This window comes from Carettochelys insculpta, chromosome 31 (genome assembly GCF_033958435.1).
Source record: "Carettochelys insculpta isolate YL-2023 chromosome 31, ASM3395843v1, whole genome shotgun sequence".
In the NCBI taxonomy this organism is placed as follows: domain Eukaryota; kingdom Metazoa; phylum Chordata; order Testudines; family Carettochelyidae; genus Carettochelys; species Carettochelys insculpta.
The window spans coordinates 4,043,539-4,056,496 of record NC_134167.1 but is presented as its reverse complement, the minus strand read 5'-3'; the positions used below and the strand labels follow the sequence as shown (position 1 = coordinate 4,056,496).

The following is a 12,958-nucleotide window of genomic DNA, read 5'->3' as shown; positions in this document are numbered from 1 at the left end:
GCACTTACCAAGTTTTATGATAAGGCTGCAGGAGAGTCAAGATTTTTTTGATTCAAAAGATGTTGCCACAGTTTAAGACTCTGGCTTTGGTTTAGGGCCAGATCTGAGTGTGCCAGGATGCGCTATCTTTCACTCAACTGGCCTGGCCACTCTCTCTCACAACAGAGGGGCAGCTGGGCTAACTCAAAGTAAGTGGCTTTGCAACCCTTGTGAGTGGGTGGCATGACAGAGCTGGCCAGACCAAATTTGAGTGAGTTGTAACCAGGTGCATGTGATCACATTGCTATTCATGTTTGTGGGAACCACAAGAAGAGATGATGTCTGAAAAGTTAGTTTTTGCAACAGAATCAGCCTTTGATATTCTTACAGGCTAATCAAAAGAATCTCCAATATGTGATAATGGGTTGGAAGAATTCCTCTTAAAGTGGCTATTGAATTTAGGTGATTTTTCCTTATTAATGGAGTTTGTTCCTCCTTAGATTATAAACTGTTTGCAAGTGAACTGCTCAATTGAGCCCTAATATAGGCTCTGTGGGACTGGAGCATTTAAGTTTATATTACAGCATCTTTCATACAGATTATCTCAGTCTTGACAAGACATTGTCTGGGTGCAGGTGGCTAGGAACAGTGGAATAAAGACATTGTACTGTGGTTTGGAGGCTGTTTGTAAGTGGAACTGAAGTGATCCCACAGTAAAGAGTGCTTACATAAACGTATTCTACTGTGTTGTGTGTATTGGAAGGAAGAAAAATCAAGGCGCACACAGTCATACTATGTGACTTGGTAACTTTTTCTGCAGTGGGTAGTGCAAGTAGTTGAACTCTTTACTACTGTTAATGATTTTTCTCCTGCTCAATATAATGCAACACTTTGATCAAAGGCCTGCTCGCTGGGTTCTGCATGCCTGTGTCACAGTTAGCAGTGGATCTTAAAAGTGCACTATGTGCAAAATCCATGTTCATTTAAAGTAGCTTTAAAAGTAGAGCCAACCTCTTTGCCCCCAGCCCCCATGCTGCGGGTAGGGTCAGATTTACATTTACCAGCAGGTGGGGAATTTGTCTTTGACACACAGACACTACTGTTTTTTTGTATTAATGATCTATTAGTGGACTAGCTGTCAGCTTGCTAACCTTGTGAAAACAGGTGGCGAATTTCCCTGTCTGCTGACATCTAGGAATCCCCTTTCTCCTCCTTTGGTTAGCTCGCTTTAAGTAGCTGCAGCTGTTTGCTGTAGCCCTCATCCTTTTTTCTTTTTTTTCCGAGCTTAGTGATGACCCTCAAGTCAGCTGAAGAAATCCTCCAATCTGATGGAGCTGAGAAAAGGAAGATAACAAATCTGATGCTGGCTGGCATACTGTTGAGGGATTGTTTCAAACTACTGTGTGTATTTTTTAACTGCTCAAAAATCCATAGAGACTCAGTTTCTCAAAGATTTTTAGGCCAGTTTTCAAGGCTTGTCTGCTCTTCTTTCTCTATGGCATCTAGCAGTTTGAGCCTGCACCTCAGTCTCCTTATGCTATGAAGCCAGCAGAGTAAGTCAGTCCCTGCCTCACAAGCTTAACATTGACTACAAGCCACAGATGACAGATCAGTCACTGAGCATTGGTTCATAAGTAGGTGGATCCATTACACAGCAGTGTAGACAGTTTAAAACTAATTCAGCTTTCCCAAGTGAGTAGAATACAGGTGCCTTAATCATCAATGGGAAAGGTGGGTCAATAGGTTTAGTGTTCCAGTGGGTAAATTTTCGTGAATGTCTTGCAAATACTGAAGTAACAGTAATAGGCCTTCTGCAGGTAGAAGGCTAGCACTGCTGGGGCTTCCCAGAAGAAATGTGTTACGAATTTGGGTCTTATCTGCAGCTGAGATGTTCAGCTTGGCTTTCAGGGAAGTCCCACTGGCAGGAAATGAATCTATTCATGAAGAGTTAATTTACATAATGAAAGTTTTTGTAGTTGCTGTTCTTGCTATGAGTTGGGTGTCTGATGCATAGCAGCAGTCCTAGTTTCCCCTCTGTTTTAATTAGTATTCCTATTTCAAATCTCATGGTACTCATATGAAATCATAGTCCTCTGTATGCAGATGCTAGACAGAAGGGAAGCAACATGTCCCCCTGTGCATTCAGAGTCATAACAAAATCCATTAGATGGAGAGGTGAGAAATGAGTTCTGCACTGCCTTGGACTTAGTCTGCAGTGGAAGATTTTTCCTAGCATAGCTATACCAGCTTAATTACATCTGGGTAAGGGCATTTGCCAAAATAAAAATGTAGTTGGGGGCGGGGGGGGGGGGGAGAAATCTCACCCCTAACCAACAGCAGAAGCTTCTCGGTGTAGACCTGGCCTCCAAGCAGTAGCTAGAAGGTTAGGCTTTGTTATATTACTCTCAAACTGTTCTTGTGTATGCAGATTTAGTAGGCTTTGATTATTTTCTAACTCCCTGGTTACCAGGTTCCCCCACAGAGGGGGAAGAGATGTCTGTGCACTTTTTAAAAAGGAGCTTTAACAGTGATATTACCAGTTGCAGTCTTAGCATGTAATGTACTATGTTTGCATTATGAAACATGAAAGCGTAACTTGATTATTGGCATTAGATGCATGTAGCTTATAAATAGCCATTGAGGCCCAAATTCTGTTACACTGTTAGAACAGAGGGGTGAACTTGATGTCAGCAGTTGAGCACTGCTCCTGCACTGGACTTCTGTTGATAAGCAATGTAGAGGTGAGACTAGAAGTTCTGATTTGTAAAGAGAGCATTTCAGTTCAACGGTGTATCAAAGTTTGCCTTCACTCTAGTATTGTCGTTACTGTGGTTTCCTCTTCCCCGAAGGGAAAAATTGTTCAACTGTAGTATATTTTGCAAATAATATGGAGAACTGTTTATCCTAATTTCAGAAGAAATGGTCTGGTTTGATATGAAGTATAGAGTAAGCTTTCTGAATCTGGTCCGAGACAGCTGTCTCCTGAATGAAAATTAATCCTTTATATGGAACAATTTCCTATTAGACAAACATTTTTGGTGAGCCCTAAAATAACCCCTGTAAATCAGGTGGTTAAACACCCCTAATTTATTTGTGGTAGTCACCATTCAGTAAAAAATGAGGTATACTGTAAAAGTAGAGGAAGAAGATAAGAGATCTGGAGTCTGATATATTCAGCATATCAACATTGATAGGGCCATTGAAAACAAATCCAGAGACCCTCATGAGGATCTTAGCTGCCTGCAGCAGTAAATGCCCACATGATGATAATGAGCCTGACTTTCATGGTGCTGAGAACTTGCAGCTCTTGTCCACTTCCCCTGGACTTGTGGATGCCCAGTACCTCTGAAAATCAGGTAGCATATTCGTATCAGTATCTACTGGAGAAGTATGAGAATCTGCCGAAGCTTTTCTCTTTGACTCTTTAACCCCTTAATATAGTATACTAACAAGCACTTAAGTGGTGTTCATGACATCACTGTGAAGTAGGTGCTTGTTTTATTAAGTGGCCTGCTTAAGTCATGAATTGAGTTTGGATTAATAAAATGAAACTTTCATGGAGCAAGTTATATTCTGGGGTGGGTAGCAGGTTGCAGAAGCTGTTCTTTGTTTCATGTTGTGATTATGTGGTTTCCATGGTGCTTATTTAGCTGAAGTGGAAGTTCTGCTGTGACACATCAACATCTGTATTTGTGCCAGAGCTGCTTTAAACTGAATAATGGCAGAGATTATTTATCTGGATTGGTCCATGCTTCAAGAAGTTAAGACAAGAAACAGATCTGTTCCTGTGGTTTCTTAAATTCAGTTTAGCATATGGGAACATTACATAGATGAAAATGGAGCCCCGGGGATGAAGAGATCCAGGCATTGTGTGAGCAGGGACTCGTGCAGATGATCATTTCAAGATTATTCCATGAAAAATTGAACTCTAGCTATAAATATTTTAAGGAACTAACAGCAAGTTTGATTTTGACCAGTTAACTTTGACGTTAAGGATCCTGTTAGATTCAACCTGATTTTTGGTATCAATCTAGGAAAAGGGAACAAACTGAACTTGGTTTACAATTTAGTTACATACAGGCCTAGTTTTCTGAATATTACAGCAAGCTTCCTCCTGCCATTAATATTTACAACCCTGGTCATAAAGAAAATATGATTGTCTTCCCATTTGGTACTTTTAAATGTGACTTTTCTCTCAAATTTTCACCTTTAAATTTTGCCATATCTGACAAAACCACTGTGCAATTGAAGCTGGGCTGGTTTGGCCTAGGTGCTACAGGAAGATAGTGTTGAAGATTCAATGAGTGATATTCTTTCTTCTGAGTCAATATAGGCCTAATGTCCCCAGCATAATGCTAAGGACAATATTATTTATTTGTATCCTAGCACTTAGAACTGCCTGAGCTGCTATTGAATGAGTAGAAAAACTGAGGTACTAATGGCTCATTAAAAATGCCATTCTTTTCATATGTCTAGAGATGTCAGCCCAAGAGTTCTGCCCAAATTCCATCTGGAGCAATAATATGATGCCTACCTCTTATTTAGGTGCAGTATAAATTTCCCTTCTCTGTTAGGTGCTGTAGAAGGGTAAATCAGTAAGTTCTGAATGACAGAAGCTTGCGGCATAATAAAGGCTTTGTAGAAATCTTGCAGTAGGATCTCCACATTAGCAACGGACAATGGGCCATATACCCCTTGACTGAACTGACTTGATTTCTCCTCTTGATGTTCACAACTCCACATTAACTGCCGCTAATGGGCCACATCCACCATGACTGAATATACCTTGTCAGCTCTGGCCCTCCCCTTTACTGAGACTCCCTCTTTAAATCCTCCTCTGAAACCTCCCCCACCCCGCAATGCATCTGACAAAGTGCATCTTTGCCCAGGAAAGCTTATACTCTAAAATGTTAGTCTGTAAGGTGCCACAGGACTTCTTGGTTTTGAAGATACAGACAAACTCGGCTACTTCTCTGATACTAGAATATTGCTGTGGCTGTATGAAGATGCCATCCATTGCTTGTGATCAAATATTTGTTCCTTGTTAATTGCTGTTACAGCTTTATGCATTGCTGAAACTTTAGTCTTCTGTGAACTCGGAAAGGCACACTGGTTACCTTTCATCACTGAACCAGGTGGATTTGTTCAGATTGCATATTTTTAGGGTTGTCAGCCAGTTGGCTCAATATGCTCCCAGTAGAAGAGTATTAGGTTACAAAGCAACAAAAAGATCTGGGAACATACAGCATCATAATACTTTGAAATAGGAAATGTCAGAGACCTGACATTCATACTGTTGATAATTTAAGACAGGGCAAAGTTTCTTTTAACCCTTTGCAAGGTTTTACAGAACTGAATCCAGGGCAGCCTCTTAATTGTGACTGACTTCCTATTTAAACATCTGGATCTGATCTTGTCAATAATTACATCTCTGCTGTGACAGGTGGACATCTGTTGTCATGAATTTTCAAACTGTTAGCTGATTAACTGCAGTGGCAAAAAGTGAAATATTTGGAGACTATTAAAACCTAAATCTACTTGGACTGATCAAACAAAACTGTGTATAAAGAAATGACTTTATGCCAGCAAAACAAAGCAGCAAAAATGTAGCACTTTGAAGATGAACAAAATGACAAACAAAAAGTGAGTCTGTGCCAAAATCATCATGACACGTACGAGGTGAGAGACTATCTGAATGTATGTGCTGCTTGTCAGAACTGTTCTTTCAGAATATTTAAAATGCCTTCTTTCCTCCTCCTCCTCCTCCTCCCTTCTCCCCCTTTGCCAAGAGGAGGCTTTTAGCCATCTGTTGAACTATCTAGCTGTTATTCCTCTGCTCTTCTGATTAGAAGCAGACAGGAGAAAAGGAGCCCGGTTGCAGTGAATGACCTTTCAGGTATGCTCCCATATTGGCATCAGACTCGTGGTATGATCAGAGGTTCACTGCTGAGCAATACTGTCTCTTTAATCCTGGTCTGCTGCTTTTAACGGGCAGTTTTGGATGGTTTGAAAAACAAAATCTGTCTGGTTCTGTCCATTGGCATGATTAATGGACAGCTTGGGAGCAAATTAGTTTGTACCAATCATTTTATGCAAATATATCTTAGTCCCTCTTCAGTAAGGAGTGCTGATAACTGTTTTGTACAGTTGTCTGAGTAATGGTAATATGAGAGGTATTTTGTTTTCATTGCAGGGGTCTCCTTTATGAATATGTGGATTACTTGACTCTAATCTTGTGTAATGGTTGTTACAGCACCTTGATCACAGTGTTATAAAACAGTGTTACAGACTGCAGGCTTTCTACTTAAAGGAGCATGATAATTTGCCAGTGGCAGAGTAACTTTTTTGTGGGAGGGTTGGTTCTGTTTGAGCTGCGTGATCCCTGATTTCGCAATGCTTCAGAGAAGTGGCTGCTTGTCTGGTTCTCCATTCTGTAAATAGCCTTTTGTCAGATTCAGCCTTTTAGTTTGCAGGCTAATATCTGAAGATGCTGTGTACACCTGGATTCATAAATATAGTGTTAATTTCACCAGACATCGGTTCTTCCACTTGCAGTGTGACAACGATACTGCTGTTCCCTTACTGAACTCTTTGAAACACCCTGACCTCTTAATCCATTTTAGATCTTGGATGTTTACATCTGAGTTCATGTGCTCTTGTCTCATTGTCATTGCATGGTATGTGGGATAAAATGGGTGCTCTTTTGTTAATCAGGAATTGTAATATGGTGCTAATTACACTAGATGTGTATGAATAGTAACTTACTAGAGAGAGCAATTATATTATGCATTACAAAGACAGCTTCCCAATCTAATATTCGTAGTGATCTCAGGCAAGTCACTTGATACTTAGAGAAAGTTAGTTATTTTCTCCCCCTTTCATCCCCCCCCTTCTGTCTTACATATCTGATTGTCAGTTTTCATTTGTTTTTTTTGTCCTGCCAAATCATTTCCAGCACTACTTACAGTACAGCACTGTCTCTAGATCTGAAGAAGTGGGTCTGACTCACAAAACCTCATCACCTAATAAATATTTTTTGTTAGTCTTCAAAGCGCTACATGACTGCTTTTTTGTTTGCAAAACACCATACACACCAAACAAAGTCAGGAGGCCCTGACAGAAGAATTTTGTTACCTAAATTAGATTTGAAACAAGGCATGACAATAAACACAAGTGCATATGACAATGTTAGTTCAATGCTCGTGTGAAGTCCAGTGTTCTGAGAAATACATGCACATTTCACCCTCTTTGAACTTACTTCATCTTAGTGGACAGGGTCTTGGGAGCCTGGTGTCATCTCCAGGGTGCTTTGACAGTCCATAACTATCCTCCTATGAGGCTGGTAAGTATTTACACCTTTTACAGATGAGGAAGAATGAGGCCAAGAGAAATGTACAGCCCCACAGCTTGAGAGTGTGGCAGAACCTGGGTTTGTGCCTGGCTCTTGTAGCTCCCAATCTCTTGATCTAACCATTAAATAAAGCAGTTTGTACCTTTTGCTAACCAAAGATGGTACTGAAAACAAACTCCCTCCACAGCACCACCTTATTTTATTGACCATTTCAATGGGGTTGAGTGCAAATAAGAGGAAAATCTAGAAAGGTGAAAATGAGTACATGGGATAATTACTTGCACTGAGTTGATTAAAACCTTTATGCAAGCTATAGCAGCTAACAGGATTATTTGCTTTGGCAACACTAATTACTTAAGTGCTCATCCTCATCACTTACTGTGTGCAGGAGACATAATCATTGCTTAATATTGGGTGAATTTTGTTTTTGTTACGGCCTCAGACTTTGACTCCTCTGACTGGTTGCATGGATTTTTCATCTGTTCTTCTTGTGTAGTCTGGCATATTTGATCCTCTCCAGGTATCACAAAATGCTTAACTATTATTTCAGCACCTTACTACTGTACTGCATAAAGAACAGAGAACACTATTATTGCCTTGGTCTGTAGGACATGGAGTATATTCCCTAGTACAGTAGGAGGTGCAGTAGATGTCACCATAGTGATCCTAGCTTCTGGCTATGCTCCACTTGATTAATAACTGGTGCAGGTTCTTCTGTGTGTGTGTATGCAGCACTGGTTCCTCTAGGGCCACTGTAGAGTGGTAGATGAGTTGGCAGTGCAGGAAAGAGGTTGATCACTATATCTGATTCCATCTGGGAGGTAACAGTCACAAAGCTAGCAGTGAGACTTACATAAAAGTTCTTGGCTGCTCACATCACTGAATTGGCACAAATAATCCTCATTTTGACTTGCATAAGACTCTTCTCACTAGATCTACTGGAAAATGGCAAAGCAGAATTAGCCTGAAGCTTTTCCTGGATTGTTTTTCTGAATTGTGGGTAAGCATTGTCTCATTGGTGCTCACATGTTTAATAAACAAGGTGCTATTCTAAATTCTGTTAGTTTTTTTTCAAGTGTTGTATATGCTTAGGGTGATCTTGGATTTACTGGTCATCTTGAAAACTTGAGAAAGCAATGGCACGGTGTGTTGGCTGTATAAAATAGTTCCTGGTTTGCCTGGAATTTCTCTCCCTTATGAATGATTTGACTTCCAAATTTTGTGAATAGGACAACTGACTTCCATACAAAAATTAGCTTTTAATTTGTTTAGTTCCAGTGGTGCCTGGAAGCCCCGGTCAGGATTGGTCCTAGTGTGCTGAGTGCTGTACAGATCTGTACTCTACTCATTGGTGTCCCTCTCCCTTCTTCCTGCATCCAGCCCTACCCAGCTGCCTAATCCTGCAGTTTGTTTCTGATAACTTTCAGTGCAAATAGCATTGTCAATGCAAAAATCTGCAGCATATGAAAAACTGAATGGTGCACAGCATGATGTAGCATTTATTAAATCAAGATCTTGTTCTCCAAGCTTTTGTTCATTTATATATTTAATTAAATGTTGTCTAGTTGATTACAATGCACATGAGGCCTTGCTTATATTCCTTGATTGTAAGTTCTTTGGAGAAGAGACTGTGTTCAGAACTGTGCAGAGCATATTACTGGGACTTAGCAGTAATAACTACTAAACAGAAGAGAACTTTCAAAGCAATTGTGGGTAATGTTGTGTCATATTATTCCAGTAAGAGTGCTGCATGGAATCTCCTTTCATTACAGGCAGTCTTTCTCCTTCTGTCCTGTATTCCCTGTTATTTAGAAAATAATGGTCAGCTACGAAGAGACACTGGGTATGTTAACACTGCAGTTAGACAGCTGTGGTTAGTCCATGCCAGCTGACTCAGACTTGTGGAGCTCCTGTTAAGGGTCCCAGAACCTTGAATCTGGCTCCTGCCCAAATGTCTGCGCTGCTGTTACACAGCCTCCTCATGTTGGCAGGCAGAGGCCAGGATTTTAACTGCAGTGTAGACATGCAGTCTTCCTCTTTGCCCTTTAGTTTTCCAAAATAGAGCTATTGTACTTGCACTTGAGACATCAGTTATTGCTAGTTATGGCATTTTTAGTAATCATCCTTACCGTGCTTATAAAATTCAACATTTCTGCATAGAGAATGTCTTTTGTTCTTGATTGCTAGGAACAGCACCTCCATTTGTGTTTCAGTAAGATATTTGTTTTGCATCTGGTTTAAAGTTAAGAGCAAAACCATTTTTGCCAACATATGGCCATAACAGTAGTTGGAGATGGGGAAAGACCTGATATGTTGTACCTTATCTGATAATATCTAGCCGAAGTTGGGATTGTGTGAAAGTCCTTGAGGTGGAATCCATGCAGGCACATCTAGAGTGCAAGTGACAAAGGTGTCTTTAAGCCACTTCTGTACGCTCAGGATTCTAGATAGCGGTTGGGGACTGCCCCAACTGCTTATGGACAATGGTGTTAACCGTAACCACCAGAGAGATGTATGCTATTGCCCCATCTCCTATGTCACAGCTGATGAGGTAAGTCTGGGAATTTTCCCTCGCTAGTTAAGGGGGCGATTCCTGTCCATTTATTCTGTCTGGGGTGTACAGGTTCCTAGGGGAGTCCCTAGAGGTAGAGTTCCTCCTAGTACACCTAAATCCAAGCCTCCCCTTGTCAATGCAGAATTGTTCCCTGTGGAGTGCTTCCTAGAAGTGTGTTTATCTTCAGCTTTTGGAGGCTGTAGGAGAAAAGCTGAGCTAGATGTTTGAAAAGACATGGTTATTAAAGATCTTTCTAAAAGGCAATGGACTCAGGACCTATGATCATCTCTACACTGGAAGTCATGTATGTTGGTACCACCTCTAGTTGGGGAACACACTTTCACATCTGCTTGACAGGATTTTATCTTTTAGTCTTGTTTCTAGAACGCGTGCAGTCTTTCAGGAGCTAATTTTGCAGAAATAGAAACACTATTCTTTAAATGCTCTGCATGGGTCACTTGTGTGTAACTTGTGCTGATCTGAGAGGTAGCAAATGGGAACCTGTTGGTCACCTTTAACAAATAATTAGAAATCTTTCTCCAACAACTTCCTGTCTGCTGTAAGCCTCTCTTAGATAACAGTTCTTTCGTGAAAGTATAGTGATTTTTGACATGCCACATTCCTTAACATGGTAAATTACTAAGCAGTATATCTGAGTATGGTTAGATACTGCAGTAATACGTGCCTTAGAAATATGTAAAATCAGTGAATACAGGGTATCATCATGTCTAGCCAAATGCTGCCCAGAGCTGAATCTTCTTGAGTCACAATTAAAACAGTGCATCTGCAGATAAAGTGTAAGGTTATTGTAATAGCTCATCAGGAAGCTGTTTTACTGTGTAGGTTGAGCTACAATCACTAGCGCTCATTTCCCAGCCTCTAGATAACTGGCATATGGATGCTGTTGTCTTCAGACAAGTACATTTGGTTAGTTATTCTGCTGGTATGCAATATTTGCACCCAGAACCTATCACTTATTAAACAGTGGTATGCAGTGGTTTCCACCATCAAATCAAGAAGCACTTTAGCACACCTGCTGCTGTTCCTTCTTTCCCCCTTTCCTGGTACACAGATCACATTTTGCATGGCTTTGTATGGTGATGCGAGGCTGCCTGTTACCTGGGTTGAGAGCATAATTTTAATATTGTTGCATTTGAGAAGACTAATGTATATTGAAACACATGCTTGTGGTTGTTCATCTCTGAGCCCTGGATAGAGGGCTAATGCTGAAATTTAAGTATGAGACTCCCTTTAAAAAGGCACACTGCTGATGTCTTTTTTTGCTTCTGTTTTCTAGCTGTCCCATTTCCTCCCACGCAACGGCTCACGCTGAAGGAAGTGTTTGAAGATGGAAAGCCCAGGCTTGATGTCTTGAAAAGCCACTTGGTGAAGGAAGGGCGGCTAGAAGAGGATGCAGCGCTGAAGATAATCAATGATGGGGCTGCCATTTTGAGGCATGAAAAGACTATGATTGAAGTCGAGGCTCCAATCACAGGTCAGAGAGCTTTCTGAAACTGAAGTCATATGTAGGGGCTGTCTAGAATCTCCAGCTGCCAAAAATAGCAGATCTGCTGCATGTTCTTTCCATGGTTGTTCAGCCAGTGGGATTTTAAAATTGCCTTTACTCTCAGTAAAGGGTGCATTTTAGTAGACTAGATGGTTGTCAAAGAAACTGGATATAATGCGACAATAGGTTGGGTCAGATAGAAGCCACACTCCCTGTTCTGGTCATGACCTCTCTTCTCGACACATAATTTCCTTTTTTGCTGTTCTCCTTCCTTCAGTGTGTGGTGACATTCATGGGCAGTTCTTTGACCTGATGAAGTTGTTTGAAGTTGGAGGATCACCCAATAACACCCGCTACCTCTTCCTGGGAGACTATGTGGACAGAGGCTACTTCAGTATAGAGGTGACTATTAAACCTGTGCTTTTGGGGATTACCATGTGTAAGACTTGACTAAGCCTAATAAATATTTCTCTTGCATTATTTTTAGGTTCTGATAGGCTGCTTTGTGTGAGGAAAGGCCATGTTTGCTGTAGTTCATCTACTTGCAATGTGATTTGTTAGACAAGTATTGTGAACCAATGAGACATTATTTCTGGTCCAGCTTGAAAGTTGTGCCCTCAGTGTGCAGTGACAGGAGAATGGCTGTGGCTGGGCTAACATCTAAACTCTTTACTCTAATTCTGTAGCTTTATTTTCACATGTGGCTGTCGGTATGATTGTGAGCAAAGTAAAAGGGAGGGTTGACCACTGGAGCCCTCCACCTGCTGTCCAAAACACATGCAGGAGTGGTGATTTTCCTGGCAGAGGTGATACTGACCCATTTCCCCAGAAGCATTTAGTGTTGCATGAATGAGGCATACACTAATCACAACACAGTGTTCTCCAACTATGCTATAGCTAGGAAACACCTCAAATGTTACTTTGTTATCCTGTGCTTTTTCCTAGCCTAAGCACTCCTGCCAGTGAACGCCACGTTTGGGCAAGATGTCAACGTGATGTTGGCCATCCCACCAGGATTTTGTGGCTTTGTCACTCTGTTTCTTGATCATGTGCTATCGCAGCTAGGCACAGTTGAGCATCGTTCTTACACAACATGTTGACTTTGATCATTAACAGTTAACGACTAGCTCTCTGGACAGTTGCTGGTAACTCAGCAAGTCCAGAGTACTCTTGTCAGGAGGTGGTAGGGGCTTGTCTCCATGTGGAAGATTTATTAGTAAGTGCCACAGATGCTGCAAGGTACTGATCACGTTTCATGAAAGTGGAGTTGACTAATAGAGTGCTTATTCTAGGTGAAGACACAAAGTAACAGACATCATTTGAGTATCACAGGTTATATGCTAGCCAAACTAATGATGCCAGGGTTTGTAGGCCTTTCTTCTAAAGGCAACAGAATAAGATGCTGGATATCAGTTTCACGTTAATATCGGATTTAAGAACAAAGGTAATGAAGACCTGACCTGTTGGAACTTCCGGAACTTCTGTTTCAAACAAAACAGCAGTCATGTAGCACCTTAAAGACTAACAAAATTTATTAGGGGATGAGCTTTCGTGGGACAGAGACCCA

At 41.0% G+C, this 12,958-nt stretch overlaps 1 protein-coding gene across 7 annotated transcripts in view; it reads left to right on the top strand.

Annotated features, from left to right (window-relative positions):
* Positions 1-12,958, top strand: part of PPP3CC (protein phosphatase 3 catalytic subunit gamma) — a 60,045-nt gene that overhangs the window by 7,290 nt on the left and 39,797 nt on the right. For all 7 annotated transcript variants that reach the window (XM_074982059.1, XM_074982056.1, XM_074982058.1 and 4 more), the window contains exons 2-3: positions 11,182-11,379; positions 11,669-11,793. In XM_074982059.1, the coding sequence (XP_074838160.1) occupies positions 11,182-11,379; positions 11,669-11,793 (323 nt within the window). The remainder of the gene's footprint in view (positions 1-11,181; positions 11,380-11,668; positions 11,794-12,958) is intronic.